The 22,230-nt window shown below is 37.9% G+C and overlaps 1 protein-coding gene across 1 annotated transcript in view; it reads right to left on the bottom strand.

Annotated features, from left to right (window-relative positions):
• Window positions 1-22,230, bottom strand: part of REEP3 (receptor accessory protein 3) — an 87,729-nt gene that overhangs the window by 9,571 nt on the left and 55,928 nt on the right. The window contains exons 3-6 of the mRNA XM_064269628.1: window positions 16,637-16,713; window positions 13,552-13,672; window positions 13,268-13,381; window positions 4,468-4,615 (exon numbers count right to left, since the gene is read on the bottom strand). Of these exons, the coding sequence (XP_064125698.1) occupies window positions 4,468-4,615; window positions 13,268-13,381; window positions 13,552-13,672; window positions 16,637-16,713 (460 nt within the window). The remainder of the gene's footprint in view (window positions 1-4,467; window positions 4,616-13,267; window positions 13,382-13,551; window positions 13,673-16,636; window positions 16,714-22,230) is intronic.

The following is a 22,230-nucleotide window of genomic DNA, read 5'->3' as shown; positions in this document are numbered from 1 at the left end:
AATAAAAATACACTCAGTAAAATGTTTATTAGTTTGCTCTCCTAAGACACAGACGATTTGAGACCCACTTTTCACCCAAACCAAGGTGCCCTGGTGGCGTAGTGGTTAAGAGCTCAGCTGCTAATCAAAAAGGTCAGAAGTTCAAATCTACCAGCCGCCCCCTGGCAACTCTATGGGGCAGTTCTACTCTGTCCTACAGGGTTGCTACGAGTTTGAACTGACCTGACAGTATCTAACAAAAACAACAAGCAAACCATGGAGTCCTGGTGGCACAGTGGTTAAGAGCTATGGTGAGTTATGGTTGCTAACTCAAAGGCTGGCAGTTCGAATCCACCAGCTGCTCCTCGTAAACCCTATGAGGCAGTTTACTCTGCTGTATAGGGTGGCTATGAGAATCAACTTGACAGCAACTTTTTTTTGAAGCCAACCATGAAGAGTTGTTAATAAGCTTCTTACTCTCATAATAATACAAAAATCGTTGACTGTAAATTGGGCGAATATAGTTTCAAGGTGCCAGACTTCTAAGGTAGAAATTAAGGAAGATTAGGGAGCAGAATCAGTTCGTCATCATTTTAGGCCAAGATCCTTGTTCTATCACTTGGTTTTCCCCCAGCAGTCCATAGCAGTGCATTCTGGGGAGAACAGAGAGCAGCGGTCCCAGGGCAAGGGGAAGCATGACACTGTGAGGGAGTGAACGGAGGCCAGGGGCTGGGAACTGGACAGGTGATGGGAAAATGCTCTTTATGCATTTTATGTGGAAAAAAATTGTATATATAGAAACAAAGGGAGAACATAAAGACAAAACTATTACATCTTTTGGAAGTGGGCTTTTAGGTGATTTTAAATTTTTTCCTTTTCCTTGCCAATTTTTTGCTTGAAAAACTATTACTTCTAGAATTAAGGAACATAAACTAGAAAAAACACATCGTTTTTAGGTTGCTACTTCTAGATTTTTCGCTATCGCTGTTGCTTATACACTATTCCTGATCCCAATGTAATAAAACTGAGGTAAAACGCAGAACGAGGAATCAAGGGCTGAATCAGAAAGGAAGCCAAAGTGATCAAAAAGTCCTCTAAGGCCACAGATGAAGCATAAGGTTACTGTTCAGCAAACATGTTGTTGTGTGCCTTTGAGTCCATTCTGACTCATAGCAACCCCACAGGACACCGTAGAACTCCCATAGTGTTACCTTGTCTATAATCTTCACAGATGAGCCCTGGTGCTCGTAACCGAAAGGTTGGAGGTTGGAAACCACCAGCCACTCCACAGGAGAAAGATGTGGCTGTCTGTTTCTCTAACTATTTACAGCCTTGGAAACCCTATGGGACAGTTCTACTTTGTTCTATAGGATCGCTATGAGTCGCAATCTACTCGATGGCAACTTTTTTGGGGGGGGGTAATTTTCATGGGAGCAGATCGTCAGGTCTTTTCTCCCAAAGAGCAGCTGGTCGGTTCGAACATCGACCTTTCAGTTAGCAGCTAAGCATTTAACTATTGTGCCAATAGGGCTCCTTTCAACAAACACAGTCCCTGCTATTTGAATTGTCTCCGTTTTGTACACTTAGGGATCAGAATTTCATTCAAAAGCTGTTTACACCGTATTTTATTCTTTCCTTGTTTCCTAATTTCTGTGAAGAAAAAAATCTTAGTTTTCTAATTATGGTTTCAGGAAAGTGGTGGATTGATTCCACGAGTATTTTTAAAATGCTAATAAGTGAGAGGTAGTGTACTAGATTATGTGGTGCAATGATGAATAAGACACAGCTGTCTTTTTTTCTACTCTCAAGTAACTTAAAATCCAATAGCGAAAACAGGCTCAAATGGGCATTACAGTGCTGTGATAAGTGTTATGAACAGAAGGTAAGGTCAAGACTCTGTAGTACACAGTGAGAGAATTACCTTAGCCTGGAGGTGTGTGTGTGCATGCGTGTGTGTGTATGTAGGCTGTCAGGGAAGACTCCTTGTACAAGGGAAGGCTAAGTTAAATCCTGAATGGCCTATAATCCTATACAGCTAGTACAAGATGGGGCGCGGGAACGAGGCTGGAGAGCTAACATACCACACTATTGAGTTGGATTTCAGGAGGGAGCTATGAAGCATTGCTCGTTCAAAGCGTTTTAAACAGAAGGGTGACACCATCACATTTGGGTTTTTAAAAAAGATTCTTCTCCAAAGGCGCACTTTGGAGAACGTATCAGAAGTGGATGAAACTGAAAGCAGGGAAGCCAAGGGTAGAGACTACTGCTGTACGGCAGGAAAGAGATGTTGGACAGAAAAGTAGCCAAATCTGGGATCTATTAACGAGGCGAAGTTAATAAATTTAACTTAGCAACTTATTAACCAAATCCTGCATCAAAAAGAGAGAAGACACTAGAGTCAAGTCAAATTCTTCATTAAAATAGGCATTTTCTATTCAACTTAAAAATCTGAAAATGAGTACTGTAATTTTTCAAAATGAAGAGCATTGTGGTTCCACTTCTGATTTTGAGAACTATGTTAATAATAAAAGAAAAAAACACTGGAAGTCCCACTACTTAGAGGTAACCACTGTTGCCATTTTATTAACATCCTTCCAGACTCTCTTCTGTGTATACGCATTTCAAAAATAAACATACATAATAAATCTATTTCATCATCTACTTTCTGTACCTGTGCACTGTAATCATGTCACGAAAAACGTTTTGTCATTTCCCCCCCCACAATCTGGATATGTTTCCATATCAGTAAGTATAGACCAATGTTATCATTTTTCATGGCTAATAAACCACAACTTTGCTTAACAATTTATCTCGGGCATTTAGTTTGTTCCGATAATTTGCCATCATACACGAGGAGGTGAACATTCTTATACACACACTTCTAAACACTTGTCTGATTACGTCCTTAGGATATATTCCTAGAAGTGCTCTTGCTAAGTTAAAGGGAGCAAATTTTTATAATTATTGCCAGATCGCCAACCAAAAGGATTACTTCATTTAAAACTCTCATAAAACGTATATGAGCGTGTTTGCTTCCCAACATGTTTGCTGTGGTGGTCTTACACATGTCCACAAGTTCTCTGACACTCCCCTTCCCTTAAATAGAAATCAATATACCCTAATTATTAAACGCTTATTAAGAAAATGCCTATATTAGGAACTTTTTTCTACATTATCAATGTATTAAGGCTGATGATTCAAAGTTCAGTGGTTCCTCCCTATTAAAGGCATTAACTACCTTAATCAGTGGCCAGCGCTTAATTACTACTTCTTAGATAATAGCCACCAACTTTGCCAAGTTACTCGCTTTAGGGAGAATATGGAAAAACATTAAAGTATTATTTTTTTCTTTTTACGAAAGGACTATTATTTATATTTCAAATTGGTTTTAATTATAAAGGATGATTTTCAATCTCTCTGTAAAAAAAAACCTCTGCTTAAAAAAAAAAAAAGGTCAAGCAGACCTGTACCTTATGGCCTTAATTTTTTAATAACAAATATCCTCAATATCTTAGTTCTTAGCTAAGCCTTGAACTCAAATGTTCTTTTATATGTTAAAACGACCAAGGAACTACCTTTTTGTTTATGTGTATGCTTCTAAGGCCACAGTAACTGACTAAAATTTTAAGGCATATCAATTATGCCACATTCATAATTTATATTAGAACACACCTACAAGTTAGCTCTTGAACTAGAGTATGTAATTTCAACACATTTCCCACTCAAGTAATCCTATTTTCAAAATGAGTCATCTGTTGTCATCTTAAAATTCTTTGTCTTGTGAGTCAGTACCTTTATTTGTCCGTGACATTTACGGTAAAGAGGGTTTAACTATACAACTCTTGGATGTCACAACATAATGTGAGTGGCAAAAGTATTGATTACAGGTCAGAACTAGTGTGGGGTGGGAGGTGGTGGTAACCACCCTCACGGCTTCGAAAAATTCATGGCAGCACAGAGGTTATGGCTACTTTCTTAGCTGGATCATCTTCCAGGGTCAGCAAAAGGCAAATACTCACCTAATTTAGAGAAAATTTAGAGGAAAGAGAACTACGGTTAAGTATAAAACTCGAAGACGTAAGCTCAGAAGTAAATTTGGCTACCCAAATTGAGATAGTTACCTAATGTGTTATTTTATTGCCCATCTTGACCAGCCAGCACAATTATCAAATAACTACTTATTGGTGGTTCAGTGGCAGAATTCTCACATTCCATACAGGAGTCCTGGGCTTGATGCCCAGCCAATGCACCTCAAGCGCAGCAGTCACCACTGGTATGCCAATGGAAGCTTGCATGTTGTGGTTTCAGCAGAGTTTCCGGACTAAGAGACTAGGAAGAAAGGCCTGGCAATTCATTTCTAAAAATCAGCTGATGAAAACCCCATGGATCACAATGGACTGATCCTATTGTGCATGGGGTCACCATGAGATGGGGGCCAACTTGAAGGCAGCTAATAACAATAACATATATTAAAACAAACGAGCACACCTGCTGATTCACTGGATGCTGGTTTACTTTTCTTTTTTGCATCCGGTAGAGGCTGGTATGGTCTTTGTCCCACAGGCTCGTCACCTTGAATAGTTGTTAAATCATGCATACTGAAACTTCTTAAACGTTCAGTTATTGCTCCTTGGCTCTATTTAACAGAGAAGTGATAGATTCAAGAAAAAAAAGACACTTTAAAATATTTAACAATGCTTACATTTAACTTTTGCCCAACATTTTATTATGAACTTTTTTCCAGCTTATTGTGAAATTTGCAGAAAAATAGAAGTGTACAGTGAACACCTGGGTATTATTTACATTTTCCTGTATTGGCTTTAGCATATATTGACCGTCTATCCATCTGTCCATTTTGTTTTTTTTATGTATTTCCAAAGTAAGTTGTAGACATCAGTACCTTTCATCCCTCAACATTTCAGAATTCCATTTAATTTTAAAATGTAAAACACTGAGGATGAGCTTATTACCTTCAGAGTATAAATAGCATCCACAATTCTGCTTTCTCCTTGAACTTGTACTTCAGGACTTGAATGTATGCTTTAGAAGAACTTTTTAAAGTAAAACAGACACTGTTTTAAAACTAATGTAAGTCCGGACTGATACTGGCTCTACTTAGAAGGAGGGAAAAAACTTGAGAGCCAAAGAATCTTGGCTATAACATGATATTCCGTAAATGAACTCATTCATCGGGCAAGGCGGATTTGCTGCTGTACAATTTGACTTCAAGCCATTTTGCATTAACAACGTTGTAGCTACTAGCCACATGTGGCTATTAAAATTAATTAACAGTAAATAAAATTAAAAATTCAGTTCCTTAGTTGTACTAGCCACATTTCAAATGCTTATTACCCACATGTGGCCAGTGGCTACTGTATTGGGCAGTGCAGATATAGAGCATTTCCATCACTGCAGGAAGTTCAACGACCGTCATCGTTAGCTGGCTCTGAAAGCACATTTCTCAACTTTTTCAGACATAGCTACGTTCTTCTCCAAGTTATAAAGCTTTGTAAAAAGAAAAAAAAAAAAAAAAGACCACTTCTAAATTTAACCACTTTGAAAATTTACGTAGCACATAGATGACTCATTTCTTATTTCTAACTAGATTAAAAATATTCTAAAGGTTTTTATACTTATTATTTCTTCTTTTCAAATATGTGAATTTATGATTGCCTCTAGTTATAATGTTACTGTAGAAACTCATCTGTAATGGTTCATCTCTAAATTTCAAAGCCTAAGATGGGGTATTACTGTTAATATGTATTTTATATGGAAGAAAAAGGTCTTGATTCATGAGTCTTGATTCAACTGCTCCAAACCAAAACCCACTGCCGTCAAGTCGATTTCGACTCATAGTGACCCTACAGGACAGCGTAGAACTGCCCCAGAGGGTTAGAGAGTTAGGAATATCATATTATGTCAGAACCAAATACCACGCCTCAACTGAACTTTGTATTTCTACCATATTATTTGAATTGTGAAAAGGAATTATTAAATTCCTGTTGCTGTGGAGCCAATTCTGACTCATGGCCACCCCATGTGTGTCAGAATAGAACTGTGTTCCACAGGGTTTCTATTAGCTGTATTTTTTCAAAACTAGGGAAGCAGGCCTTTCTTCCGCAATGCCTCTGGGTCGATCTGAATCACCAAACTTTTGGTTAGTAGCCCAGCACAAACTGTTCGGTACCTTAATTATTAAAGGGTCTATATTCTCAATAAGGAAACGCTGGTGGCGTAGTGGTCAGGAGCTACGACTGCTACCCAAAAGGATGGCAGTTCAAATCCACCAGACGCTCCTTGGAAACTCTATGGGGTAGTTCTACTCTGTCCTATAGGGTCGCTATGAGTCAGAATCGACTTGACGGCAATGGGTTTGGTTTTTTTTTTTCTCAATAAAAATCATTCCTCTACTGGATTCCACATATTTTAAAACATTCTTGGCATGATTTAATTCATTAGATTTTGTTCCTCTTCATCAGATACCATTTACTTATTAAACAGGTGGCTGAAAAAAGACTTCAGAGTCACACTAAAAGGATCAATGGTTATCTCAAGCAGATGCCTGATTTTCTCAGAAATGCCATTTTCTTTGTCCTACCTTTGTATTCCTGTGCCCGCTCTCAGCAATTCTTGACTTTTGTCCTACTGCCACACATCAGGAGAATGGCATGCAAGCCCCGATACCCTCTACCCATCAGGTGCAATGCCCAAGGCTCGGTCTAACTCCCAAACCTGCTCACACTCAAGAAGATACACCTCAGATCGCAAAGGAGTCAAAGTGCCATCGAATCGCAAGCAGTCCAGCTTTATAATCATGTCTTACGCAAACTTGGGTACTTTTAATGATGATAATCAACAAATTAGTTAGGACATACCACACAGGAACTCACACATTATTGCTACTTCTATTGCTGTGCTATGTATATTTTGCCTCCAGAGCAATATTAAACAGATAATAATCAAAAGAATAAGAAAAATGAGGAAAGGTGCTTTAGTCTCAGGGGGAAATCTGCATAGAAGTGGCAGTCTTAGTCAATAAGGAGGAAGGTGGTTACCATTCACAAGGTAATCCCACAGCCCAGCATTTTAGATCCTATTCTCTGCAAAACTGTATGTACACTGTGTATGTTAAACTAGATCCTACGAAGAAGAAAATCAAAGAAGTAACAGAAAGATTGTGATAAGAATGCAAAAGGCAAAGTAATTAAAGTATTCCATAGGATATTTTACATTAAACCTGATCATTATTAGCAGAGGTGTTCTTAATCTTTCTGAACTTTGGGTGGCTTAAAGGACACAGGGTTTGGATTTAGGTGGGCCCAGAAGGTCCGTTCAAGAAACTGACAACACTGCGGGGGCTGACTGGGCAGGACTGACAAGCTCACAGGGCCAGGTGGGCTTTCATGCAGGAGGCCGGGTCCAGATCTAACACACTCAAGCTCTGGGAAGGATTTTTCAGCTGACAACAGCTCCAGGTGCTGGCCCCATACAGAGCTCATTTATTTCTAAGGGCACTAGGACATTGGGGTGTCTACTCAAGTATCTTAAATGGCTGACATCTGTAAAAAGGAGGAAGTCTCTGACTTTGTGTGCATGACCAACTCTAACTTCCTTATACTTTACAAATTCTGCTTTTGTTTAAATATTTCATTTCCTGGTTAAATATTGCATTAACATGACCATATTTTATGTGAAATAAGGGGAGTTTATTGTGCTCATCAGCATCTTCATATAAAGACTTCAGTCTTTTCTCTTCACATTTTTATTAAGAATTTAAAAATATATAACCAGTAATGCTTTAGAACCATTTAAGTATGCAAATATTCCTTTACAGAATAATTTTTATTGTGTTCAATAACAAGTAGTCATTACGTTATATTTCTTGTTGATTCTTGACATGTTACATTATAATTGGGATAAGGTTTAGTTACTAGTTTTTAAGGGAAATCTCTTTTCCCTGTGGACACTGAACAATTAGTCTGATCAAACCCATAATGGAACTATCTCTACTTGCATTTATTGAATATTTTAGTGTTTTTAAGATTATTAGAGCAACATATATTTATTGAGGAACATTTGTAATAAAGTATTAATAACAAAACCCAGTGCCGTCCAGTCGATTCCAACTCATAGCGACCCTAGAGGACAGGGTAGAACTGCCCCATAGAGTTTCCAAGGAACGCCTGGTGGATTCGAACTGCCGACCCTTTGGTTAGCAGCCGTAGCACTTAACCACTATGCCACCAGGGTTTCCAAAGTATTAATAGGAAAATAAAAATTATTTGTAACCCACCACCAAAACTACCTATATATATTCATAGATCCTTCTAGTCTTTTTCTGACTCATCATACTTTGAAATCAGGGTTTCTCAACCTAAGCGTTATTGCTATTGGGGGCTGGATAATTTTTTGTTGTGAGGAAGCTGTCTTGTTCATTTGTAGGACGTTAAGTAGCACCCCTGGTCTCTACCCAATAGATGCCAGTAGCACTCCCCACCCCTGTTGTGATAACCAAAAATGTCTCCAGACATTGTCAAATGTCCCTTGGGTGACAAAATTACCCCCAGTTGAGAATCACTCTTTGACCGATACAAGGGGCTTCAAAGGTCAAGTTCACGCCTTTATTTTACAGGTGAGAAAATTAATATTTAGAGTGCTCAGGGTAGATAACTTGCCCAAAGTCTCACAGTTAATTAATGGCTGAATCAGGGCTAAAAAATCCAGATAATCCGACTGCTACAGAATCAAACGTTCATTATGCCACTCCACCTCCTTGGATCGCAGGGGAGATAGTATGGCTTTTCTTCTCCACTGCCTTGGACAAATGCTATTTTAGGGAATGTTCCTTAGCAGGTGGACATTCCCTTACCCTTTCACAGAGAGCCATTAAAACTGACAGTAAGATATCAGAATTTTTGACTTAATCCTGTGATAATTTAAAGTCAATTAGGTTTCAGCAATTTTACCTGTAAGGCTCTAATTTCTGTGATAAATGATTTTTTAAAAACAATATCTGCTAAGAAAAGGCAGGCAGAGAAAATGCAAAGAGATGATTAATAAGACCAGTAGTGCTTTTCTTCATCCGCCCTTCACCCGGCAGTAGTTTTGCTCATCTGTATGAAGGCCACCTCCACTTCTCATGGGAAAAGCTATGGAATGTTGAACATCCGCAGCAAAATCCTTGAAGGTCCTTCACATGTTTATGCTTTGCTCAGCCAAAATAAACTTGTACACCGACCTTGTGAACAGATGCCTGGTAATGAGGTCACAGAACTGAGTAACATTTTCAGAAAACTGCTTTACAGTGTAATAAATGTTCTGATTAGATTCCTATTTTCATCTTGAACACGCTCAGGTAGTTCAATCAGGGAAACCTCGTCGAGGGATTACTGTTCTTTAAAGGTCACACTATGAGTCCATTAATTTTTAATCTGAAAGCTATTTTTAACAAACTACATGTTGTAAAAATTTTAAATAATTGTCAAGTCTTAGTATTGGTTTTCTTGCAGTTTCTCCTTAAACTTGACCTATTTCCTATTTCAGTTTCAATTAACTCTTCAGTATGAAGTGTCTGGTTCAGTGATTCTTCCATAGCAATGTCTTTCTTCGACATCCCCAGAGATGAAACTAATTTCAACTACTTTAAAAGAGGTACAGTGTAACTTGTGGCAAATAGTGTTAACATGATGCTATTTTCAGCATACTTAATGACTATTTCTAATGAATAAGACAGACTCCAGGATGGTTAAACACAACATTCCTGTCCTCATGATGAGAACGGCAAAATTACAGTGATCTTGTTAATGAAAGTATTACCACAGGACAAATGTGGGGGGCAGTTTCAAAATGAATTCCAATGATGGAAAATGTGTTTATTTTATAATGATAACTTGGATGGCTTTTATACTCAATTATGATTCCGGCCTTTAGGGTGGGGAGGTAACTTTAATGGTGTTAAATACGTAAATGAAAATAAACAACGAATCATGGTGAAACGAAGAAAGCCAGAGAAATATACATACAGAATTGCTTTTATAGTTTTTTTTTTTAATGCAAAAGTATTTATTTTAATAATGGAAGGTGAGGGGCTGGCTCTTAGCAACTAAAGGGATGGTAAAATTTTTGTTTAGTGAATATGGGCATTAGCTGTAGCCACATAGTAGGGGCCATGTTTACCTTGTTTACGGCTGCATTCCCAACAGCTAGCATATATTAGGCATTAGATAAATAGAAGTTGAATAAATGATATGTAGGATGCTGAATACTTAAGGCAGCCAAGTATAAAATAAAAACAAAGGAGAGAATGAGGATAAGATAAAATAGTGAGGATTGCTAATTCTCCATATAGGGGGTTTGGATGTAAACACGTCAAAATAAAATAAGTATCCCATAAGACGTCATATTATGTGGAAACGCGAGTCACAGAACAATAGGATTAAAAACTATGTTAAAATTAGAAATTAGATACTATGTTTTCTAAAATGATATTCCAAAATGACTGCATTTTCTAAACAACTTTTCAAGTTGAAATTGAATCTTCAGTTTTTGTCCATGGAATCATGATGGATGATGCTTTCGGACGTGAAAAATCCAGAAAGCATCTTCTTTGGGATGTAAATAAATACATGCAGTTAAATAATGCTCAAAGCTTGCAATAAAGCTAATTTTTCTTGGGCCCCTTCTCCTCTCCATTCCCTTGAAGATGCAACCACTCTAAACCTTCTTATTTCCTATTAGGGCGGAGAAGGATTTCAGCTCTCTCCCCTCTCCCTTTTTCCTTCCCCTATCCTCCCAACACAGTGAAATCAGAGTTGTTGCTAAATCGACAGTCAGCGTTCTGTGATGTTCTGATTATGATGATGTCAATGCCACTCACTGCTGAGCTGAGTCATGTTCGCTTTATTTCCTTTCTTATCTAACTTTTGGTTTTTCTCTTGAGTTAGTGATTATGCCTTTTGACATTTTTCATTTGCTTAGTTGTCTTACCCTCGCCCTCTTCCACTGTCTCCAATACATTTTTCATGAGGCTCAGGGCTGATGGCGGCTGCATCAGTACCAGCTGTTTACAGCCAGAGGGTCTTCTGATTGGTCCCAGCATGGGCTCTGATTGGTTTAAACATCATCTTTGCACAGGATTAAACCCATCAGGTACTCTCAGCTCCCTATCCTTTCTAGAGACATCTCTCTTGGCACTCTTCATCCATCTCATCCAATTTTGGCTGGATGTACTCAGGATTTGCTGCACAGAGCTCATTCTGGGAATTCCCTTTACCTCCCTGCCCTGTTTCCCAGATATCATGGGTTTCTCTTTTCTGGGATTATTCTTTAGCTTTGGCAGGGCATCTCTCCTGACAAAGGATGGACAAGAGGTACACTCTGTGACTGACTGAGAGCTTGATGAGTTACAGAACTTCTGGGTAAAAATCATTTTCACTCAGAATTTTGATGGGATTATTTTGCTGTCTTCAGGCTTCCATTGTCACTACTCAGAATTTTAATGCCATTTTGAATTTTGCTTGTTTGCATGTGACATATTTTTCTCCCTGGAAGTTTTAAGAATTCTCTCTTTATGTCTGCTGTTATGGAATATCGCAGTAACTTTGCTTAGAGTCAGTCTCCTCTCCCTACTCCCACTCCATTTATTGTTCTGAGTACTTTGAGGAGCCCTTTCAATCAGGAGGCGAATGTCTTTCAGTTGCGGGAAATACTGTCATATTATTTTTTCAGTAATTCTATCTATTCTCTCTTTTTAGAATTCTTAGTTTATGAAAGTTGGATCTCCCAGATGGTCCTTTTTAGTAGATGTGCAAGTTAGGAATGCATTTTCATTAAGCAAGGAGTAACAAGCAAATGATCTGCTTCTAAAGTGGAAAACAGTCTTTAAAGAAGCTGAAAATTTTGCCATTTTAGTATCTGTTTATAAATCTAATCAAATAAAAGAAAAAGTTTATAAAAACCAATCAACACGCAAACTCTACCACAATTAAAATGCTATTAATAATCAACAATATACTCATCTTGTGTGAATAGTTAATAAATTCTCATTTAATCCTCAATGTAACACTGCTAGGTATATAATGTGACAATTTCACCTTTTTGATCATTATTAATTGTGATAACTGAGCCAAATACTCTAAGTGAAAGTTCCATAATTTTACATCCCTTCACTATTGCTGTCATGTAAAATCATCACTTAACTAGAATAATTATTTCCATACTATTGGTTTAGTTTTAAGATAACTAAGTTAAAAAAGCCTAACTTGAAAGCTGGAATATTATTAGTCTCAATGTAACTCAAGAGCCACCCACTGCCATCGAGTCGATTCCGACTCATAGTGACCCTACAGGACAGAGTAGAGCTGCCCCATAGGGTTTCCGAGGAGCGCCTGGTGGATTCGAACTGCCGACTGTTTTGTTAACACTGGTAGCAATTAACCACTACACCACCAGCGTTTGAATTGGGCTCCTACTAAAAGCAAGCAAGTACTGTGCTTATATATATGCTATCGCAGATAGGTATATTAGCCACAAAAATGAAGTAACTAATGAACAGAATGTAAGTAATTGCCTGTAGTTACTCAGAAAGTCACACTCGGTACATTCTGGATCTGATGTCTGTTTTCTTTCCATATACTACACACCAAAATCCATTATGCTATGGTATTTAAATCACACTAATTACTACATGCAAAAGTAATCCAAAAGCCATAATGCAAGTTTTCACAGAAAGCATTCATTTGATAACTTGGCTAGCAAAACACAACAAATGACATTAGTAATTGGCTGAGTAAGATCTCAAGTTTTTAAGAACAGAATTTTTTCATGCCTTATTTTGAATAATCAGTTACCTCAAATTGATTGAAGTAGAGGTGCAGAAGTAAGCCAGAAATCCTACCAAGATATTGCCATCGAGAGAGATACAGAGAGAGGGAACATCAAAGACAGAAAGAAAGAATGATCATCTTTACTAAAGGTAACGTATTCAAACTACTTTAAGGCTATAAAGTGGGAAAATCATGACAGAACGACATTTTCAGGTATGTTCGATTTATTAGCTAGGTCTCATTTTGTGATCAATTAAAAGATAGTTGTAAAATACTGAGTAGTTATAGAAAACACAATGTTAAAATGTCTTTCAAATTATCTACTTGTTCTTTCCAGTATTACAAAAATAAGCACAAAGCAAAATCGTGTCAAAATTTGACAATAATTTGAAATAAAAAGCTACCCCCCTTTATCTGTTGACTTAACAGGACACTGGATTAAAAAAATATAAATGAAAAATTACCTTCACTGCTGCGGTAACAGCAGCAGTAGCTGCTAAGTTTAAACCTTGTCGTCCAAAGTTTACCATAGTCTCATAGCCTCGTTCCTTTGCTTGTACAATGTAATCATCAATCTCCTGGGAGAAAAAAGCCCCGTAAATGTTAATTTTCTTTAAAAATAATGCTGAGAAGCAAAAATGAGGACTTTCCCTCCATAATATTATAATTTCACTGATTTTATAGTGTAAAGCACATGACAACATATATTTTTAACAAAAGATTTGTGGAAATCATTTATGTATCTTACCCTTTCCTTTGAAGAAAGAAGTGGATGAAGAAATTTTCTGTATATTAAACTTGCTCCTTTGGTATAAGGAGAGAGCAGCCATATGACAAAAGCAATCTTAAGCTCATAGTACAGGGGGAACCTAACAAGAAAAAAGGTTGAAAACAACTGCCAGTGAATATAAACTACAAAGAGTAAAAAAATCACACACACACAGGCAAAACTTTTTTAAAAGTTCAGTAACTGTGTTAAGTTTTCATGTGTAAATATTAGTGATTAGGGAAATAACCACTTTTGAACTGATGAATTAATCTCACAAATGTCTCAAACTATAGATCAGTGATCTGATCCCCTCAGAGAGTCACACAGTCTAGTATGTGATTCTTCCTTTTAAGTGAGCACAAGCAAGATGCCAAACTGACTGCAGCAGTAAGAGAGGGCATGAAGACCATTTAAGCAGGGCAGTAAGGTACGTATCTATCCCGTTGACATATGTGACGTGATATACATGATATCCCTCAAAGAGTCACGACACAACTTTATATGTTCCAAGCACACAGAATTTAACCCATAGACATATCTCCTTCTTACCTTTCTCAGAAACCCCAGGAAACTTCCCCTCTAATCTTATTTGGCCAGAATTGCAGCACTTTGTAGCTGAAATCAATCACTTGGAAGGGGAAGGAATCACTACTGTGGTAGATTGGGAATTAGGATTATATACCCACACTTTTCCGTAAGACTGTGCAGTGCCTTCCCCAGAGGCTGAGTATGCTCCTCCATCCAGTGGCTGTGGGTTTAGCAGTGTGACGTGCTTTGGTGAAGAGAATGTGAGTCTGACATGTATCACATGTAAGCAGAAGCTTTAAATGCCCTCGTGTGGTTTGGCTCCCTCACCTCCTTCTACTTGCCTCCACCCCCACACCGATTTCTTCCCTACGGCTTTTGCCTTCTGTCATGAGAGTAGCTGCTTCTTCAGCCTTGGTCACAAAGCAAGAAGACACTTAAAACTGAGCTGAGCCCAGCAAAGCTGCAGTCAACCATTTGTCCCCATGTAACTTGGGCAAGAAATAAATGTTTGTTTTTCCAACTCAACTGTGCTTTTGGGGTTGTTTGTTGCCAAAGTAAAATCTAATGAGGGGACCACTATCTTCTGGTCCATGATGCACTAAGACCTATGATAACTGAACAAATCTGGGCGCTTCTGGCAACGCAGTCGGGTAAGGTGGGTGCGAAATGACTATTGTGCAGTCAACAAAGAGCCTCTGCCACGGTGCAATTACAAAAGGGTTTCTGAACTTTCGTTCTTCATGTTAAATCTTTTCACCATCGTTCACATTTAAAATAATGTAGATACGCTACATCTGCACTCAGAAAAAAACCAAGTTTTTAAAAAATGAGCTTTGAAGCTTAAGAGACCTAACATGGTTTAGAATCTCTGCTCTGCCTCTAAAATACAAGCAAATAAATAAAATGTGGTATATACATATAATGAAATATTAACCAGCCATAAAGATAAATGAAATCCTGACACATGCTGTAACATGGATGAAACTTGAAGACATTATGCTGAACGAAATAAGTTAGTCATAAAAGGGGCAAACACTGTATGATCTCACTTATATAAAATATCTAGGACAGGCAGGTGTGTATAGACCAAAATTTATTACTGGTTATCAGGGGCAAGCTGGAGGGAGAGAAAAGGGGGGACTCATTGCTTAGGGGATATTAAACTTCTATTAAGGGTGACAGGAAAATTTGGAAATAGATAACGGTAATGATTGAATAACATGATAAACATAACTAATGTCACTACATTGTACATGTGAATAATTTAGATATGGGAAATAATTTGAGTAACTTATCACATATGTATTTACTACAATAAAAAATAAACAAAACATAAAACAAGTGAACAAATGGGGGGGAACCTCACCAAAACCCCCACACCCAAAACATAACAGGTGAAAGAATGATCTGTGAAATAGGAGAAGGAAAACCTATTTCAAATCAGAAGGATGGATGCAGATACAGAGCAGCTCATAAATAAGGGCAGGCTGTTAAGAACATTCAGGTCTGATAATTTTTTTCTAGTAAATCCAATGTGACCTAATGTGCTATGAATGAGAATAGCCAAGTGGGAAAGACAGCTTAAGGAGAACAGTAAAGGTTTGAAACAGACAGAGGAAGGAATGGAAGTAGTAGCTGACCAAAGCAAGTAAAGGGAATGCTGAGGTTTGAACTGACACCTATGTGAGAAGCTGGGTTTTTTTTGGCTGCAGTTAGCAGCTCAGTTAAAGAAGTAAAGACAAGTGATTGCTGGACTAATTTAGGTTTGTGCAACAAGAGCGGTTAAAGATACTGGCAAGGCGGTAAATGAAGTAGATGAATATACAGGACCAGGCTGGGTAGGAAAAAAGGTAAAACTAAGTGGAGGCAACAGACTAGGGGATAATGCCATAATCAAGGGATGAAAGGTCTCAGTGAGGTGAAGAGCAGGTATACTATGGGGAAAAAGGAGCTAAGGGCATTGTTAGAATACCAGGTTATGACCAGTCAGAAGTCTGAAGATTTTGAAGGGAGGACTTCTCCCTCCACGTGATGGCTAGGATTACATGGAACTGCACCACTGACAGACAGCACAGGTTTTGTTGGAATACAACAGCCATGAACTGGTGTTGAGGGGGCTGTCCACATGGATGGTGATGTTGTCCAGTTTCAGTGTTTGCAGATGAGAGCTTTAAGGAAGGGGAGGCAGTGGTAAAGCCAGATGGTATCGGCTTCAAAAGAGGAATTGTTTAGGGAAAGATAAATAGTCTGAAATCATCAGTATGGAAAAAGGAAAACAACAACCAAGTTTCTCAAACCCTAAAATACCAGGGAAGGTATGTGGGAGGTGAGCAGAGAGATTGCCACATGGGCAGAGGAATGGGCTACCTCTGTTTGAGGTGGGGTGTAAGAAAAGTAATGTTCTTATAGGGAAAGCAGGTGAAGAAAAGGAGACACTGGACAAATAGGTAACTTGATCAAGTTCACTTAGTTAACAGCAAGAGGAGGACCTGATAAGTAGTCTGTAGACTGCCTCTTGCTTGGTATTCGAACTTACCAAGCAACTGTTTGATCTGCCACTGTTTCAATCACAGTATAGAGAGCAAAAACAATCCAATACATCATCCATCGAACCTGGAAATAATAAAAATATTCATGAACTAACATTATTTGCCAGTCCGAATAATTATATTTACATACATACATACTATATATTTGCATTTTTTTCCATATACTAGATACATATTTAATGATGTCAAAAATTAAAAAAAAAAAGGAAAAGAAGAAGGCCCTATGCCTTTTTAGTTAAAACAATGACAACAACAAACTGTCAAATCAATAAGGTATTCCTCAATATTCTCCTGGGGTATTGACTACAATTTTATATAAGCAAAACCTCATGGTCTAAATCTTTCTTTGATGAATAAACTCTCTAACAATCTGCTCTCTGAAACTTATGGATTTTTCCATCTATTTATCAGAAACATGGACCTTCGAATATAGTTGAATGGAAGCAATAATTAAATAAATTCAATGTGTATGTGTTATTCATGGGAACAACCACAAAGAAAGTTAATCTTGATAACACATTGCTTTCTTTTTTCCCATTAATGGATTTGGTTAGGATTTTCTACCAAATGATTACTCAGTGAAGCTTTATTAAAACTATACCTCAAGTCCACTCAGCCTACTGTTTAAGGTTTTGCCCAAAGGAAATAACAGAAAGAAGTCAACGTCCAAAAAAAAAAAAAGCAAGTCACAAAAGATTAAACCTATAAGTAAGCATACGTGAAGAGGAAAAAAAAAAAATCTTGAGATCAACAGAAAACACCAAAAACAAAATGCATTATTAATACCAAATAACTGGTGGAAAATAATCAAATTACTAACCTTACGGATGTACATAACCAAATATAATAGAAATAATTTCTATTAAAATGTGTTACGCAAATGACTCAGTAATTTAACAGATGACTTTGATACATCACAATCACCTTTTAATTTACTAGAAAAAGGGTTACTAGCACCATCTTTATTGGTACAAATTTATGTTCTCGGGAAAGTGGGAACAAATACATATTTCTTTCCAATTGAAAAACAATTAGTAAGATCAATAAACTGCTGTCTTTTTGACTTTAAGGCAATTGAATTATCCAACAAAGTGAAGTTTCTATCTACAAGCACTAAAAAGGATATACACACACACCTCTACTTTTGATCAATCTTTCATAACAAACATAATTTAGTCAAATCTTGACGACTCAGGTGTCAACATTACAAATAACGCTCATCAATACAACGGTAGCAAATTCCTACCTACTTCATGGCCACAGGAACAGAAACATGAAGGTGACAGCTTCTGTCTTCAAAGATTTTACCAAGGAGAAAAAGTTCTGTGCCTTTACAGCACCGGATGCCTTACCTCCCAATATGAGCCAAGATCCCAACAATTTCAGGAAAGCTTAATGAAGGAACTATTTATAAAGTTGTGGGTGAGGTTCAGGGAAATTAATAAGGGATATAGTGGTACACCCCGAGCTAGCAAAAGCAGGAACTGATATTACCCTTAGGTGAGAAGGGGGAAGGGCAGGGAGGGATAAGAGTGAACAAATACTCTGACTGGTATGCTCCTCCTGCCTTCTGATCTTCTGCAGGACCCTCTCACTGGCCAAACTCAAAGGCAAGTCAGAGATGACTGTGTCTATAAGAATCAGCTTCCTGGGCCACGGAACAAGGTGGAGAGGTGTGGAGATGGGCACTGGAGGGGCAAATGGAAAATACTAGCATACTCCCCTCGTCTGCTTGGCTGACATCCACCCATCCTGTCTCTTTGAAACATACCCAGTATGGGAGCCATTTCTCACCACTTCCACAGATACCTCTCTAGTCCAGATGACCATCATCTCTTGCCTGGATTATGCCAATAGTATCCTAACTGATCATTCTGTTTTTTTTAGCCTATTTCCCATACAGCAGTCAGAATGACCTCTCTAAAACATAAGTCAAATCATGTCATGCCTCCGCTCAAAACTCCTCTGATGGCTTCCCATCGAAATTCTTACCTGCTAGTACGCCTCCTTCCCTCGTTCTGCCTCAGCTACACCAGCCCTTTGACTGTTCCTTGTATGTGCTAGTGTGTTCCCACCTCAGGGCTTCTGCACACGCTGTTTCACTGCCTGAAATGCTCGTCTCCCAGTTATCCATGTGGACAGCTTTCTCGTTTGCTTTAGGTCTCTGCTCTGATGTTACCCATCAGAGAGGCCTTTCAATATCGTCCTCACTCCTTTATCCTGCTTTACTTTTCTCTTCAGCACATGCCATAGCACACATCTAACAAATATTTAATTTTCTGCCTTCCCTTATTCAAACGTAAACTCTAAGAGGACAAAGGCTTTTATTTTATTCACTGTTGAATGCCCCGTGCCTGGCACAGAAGTGCTCAATAAATATATGTTGGTGAATTGCTGGTGAATTTTAGCAGGCAGATAATGAGATTCGAGTTATGAGAAAGCAGGGATATTTAACGAACAAGATCCTGGATGTCACAGACAAGAATAAGATTAGGAACATTGATGGAAAGAAGCATGGGCTCGCGAAAGAAGCAGGTGCATCTTCCTCTGAGATAGAAAGAAAGGAACAGTGGCTGTGTTGGGAAGAGAGTTGAGGCGGTTTACAGTTGAGAACCTCTATTTTTATTCTGCAGTGGGGGGCTGGTCATCGTTAAAGCTGAGGATAGGTAGGAGGGCGAGTGGATTTGAGAAAATCAGTAAAGACTTAGAAAAGCTGTTTTTAAGAATGGGAAAGGGAGCTGCCTAGGAAAGAGATGGAACAGAATATATGACCAATGATGCACTCAGCTGATCTGGGTGTTAGAGCAGGTGGTTTCGATGAAAGGTTTGGGACAATGAAACAAGAGAGGTGTGAGGTGACAACTTCCTGTCCATCAGAAGCCGTAATACAGAGTTGTGGCTAGGAAGTGGTTGCCCAGGCAGGGCCAGTACTTCTCAGCCCCACTTTGGAGGTAGGTGGGGCCACATGTCTAGTTCTCGCCAATAGAAGATGAACTGAGAAAGCCTTTGAGAAGTAGGTGTGTCTCCTCCACACACTCTTCCCTCCTTCCTGCTAGAGCTGGCATGGCAGGGAAAGGGCAACCTTGCACGCTACATGTTGAACATGAGAAGAGCCTCAGTCCTTAAATGGCTGCATGAGAACTCCTTGCCAAAATGGACACCTAGCATGGACTGTTAGATGAGAGAGAAATAAATTTCTGTATTCCTTCAGCCATTGCATCATTGCTGTATATTCTTATTACAGCAGCTTGTTATTTTGTTGTTAGTTGCTGTCGAATTGGTTTCAACTCATGATGACCTTTTCTAAAACAAAAAGAAACATTGCTTGGTCCTGTGCCAACGATCATCATGATTGTTGGTATGTCTGAGTCCATTGTTGAAGCCATTATGTCAGTCATCATTGAGGGTTCCCTTATTTTTGCTGACCCTCTACTTTAACAAGCATAATGTCCTTTTCTAGTGATTCGTCTTTCCTGCTCTCATACACTAAAATTTCTGTGGGAGATCAAGAGTGCAAGGCCACAACGGCACTGGTTCTAGGCTTGGGCAGGTGTTGCTATCTGTGGTACAGCTATGGCCTTGGTTGGCAGTGATGGGTACTATTACTACAATAATCAGGAAATGGAGGAGAGAGCTCTAATCATTTTAAGAAAGTCTGTTTGAGATATTCTCAGGGAACTTTCAGAAGTATTTGGGAAGAAGTTGGTAGGTAAGAAGTGTTGAAGTTCTCATATAGCAGACTGGGGCAGAGCCAGAGAATTACTTTTTTTTTTTTTAATTATGGTAAGTAAATATATATATTTATGTATGTACATATAACAAACATTTGCCATTTTAATATTTTTTACATGTAGAGCTCAGTGAAATTAATTACATTCATCATGCTGTGTGTCCAGCACCACTATGTGTTTCTTAATTTTTCCATGCACCCTTAGAGAAATACTATTTTAAATATTATTGTGATCTCACAGCAAGTGCAGCTTCTAGTTGTGTGGCCTTGTTATCATCTGCATTGTCAGTGTATATGACCTCAGCAGCAATCCCATCTTCTTTTCAATAATCCAAGATATTAGATAAATAATCTCATTAGAAATATATACCAATTTTAAAGCAAATAGATTCTGAGTGAAAGGCCAAGGAGATAGACAAATAATAAAGTGCATAGAAGTCAACGGGAAGACTACATGAAAAATATTTTAGTGGCCCAGTGGCCTGTTTTGCTTACTTGGCCTTGAATATTTTCTTTCCCAAAAATATATCTCATGCCTGACACGAAATAGGTAGGTACTCAGAAAGATTTATTGAATAAACTAATAAACTGGGCTAATGTATGTGCAAGATATTATCATTTTCCCTATTTTGCAATGAATGTCTCTTGAAAGTGGTCACAACGAAATAGCAATCATTTTTCAATTATGAAGTACTTTACCCATGACATTTTTTGGGACTATAAAAATATGAGAAATAGTTTAAGATAAAATATTTATAAATGAAAGATTTTTCAAATGGCATCTTAAAATCAGTTAAATATCAAAATGAATTTATTTTCTAAGAGGATATACTCTTATAATTAGGTAAGTTCCCCCGAAGATCATGGAGTCATCTGTGACACAAAATCATGGTACCTAAAATTACATTCTGGTTTGTAGAGTGCACAGATCAAATTATCAAGCCAGCGCTTGCTTTATTATTGCTCAAAATCCATAAGGCTTTTATAAAGCCTTAGCATTTCAGAAACCCAGACTGTCATGTGATGGTGTTTTTAGTTTTACTCTCCCAACGGAATTAGAGGATATTTTAAAATGGACCTACCCATAGACTAGATTTACTATCCAAAGACCACGCTCCATTTAATACAGATACGTTTACCAACCCCTGATGCAGAAGGAAAAGGAAAACTCATTTCATGATCTTTTAACAGGTTTCAACAAAAGAAGTTTTTACAATTTACATTCTTAGATAAAACTTTTATAAAATTGATTTAGATCCCAGGACAAATAAACAAAAAGTGAATAACAACTGTAAAATGATCCTTATGATTTCTACCACAGAAACTGAGAGCACTGCAAAGTTTCCAAGTATACAGAATATTGTCGTGTTCTGGTGGCAGGCATGTTGCTGTAGATGCCTAAGTCTGGAATTGTAGTTACAACTGCCTATTAATGAAAAAGTACTTGTCTGAAATCATATCTTTATATAACTATTCTCGCTATGGCCAGTGTGATATGATAATAGCAATGAAATCAACAGTAATATGTGTTAAATAATAGAACTGTACTAACTTATACTTACATGATAAGAAGAGAAATGAATGTGTTGTATCAGTTCAATAAGTATTACTTAAGGCCTATTATGAACAAAGCCTTTGACATGAAATACATAAACACTGATGTCAAGCAGTTCCTATCCCCAAGAAGCTTTTATGGAAAGGACTTATAAAAGAAGATATATAAAAGGATAAGAATGGGTGATTGCCAGCACAATGTTTGATTCTACTACTATTTTATCACATATTATATATTATCACTGCCTTGTATGAGTGAAATCTCTTTGCTTCCTAAGGAAAGCCTACTCAACTATG

Source organism: Loxodonta africana, chromosome 16 (genome assembly GCF_030014295.1).
Source record: "Loxodonta africana isolate mLoxAfr1 chromosome 16, mLoxAfr1.hap2, whole genome shotgun sequence".
Taxonomy (NCBI): domain Eukaryota; kingdom Metazoa; phylum Chordata; class Mammalia; order Proboscidea; family Elephantidae; genus Loxodonta; species Loxodonta africana.
The sequence above is the reverse complement of the archived record's forward strand: the minus strand, read 5'-3'. Positions and strand labels throughout refer to the sequence as shown.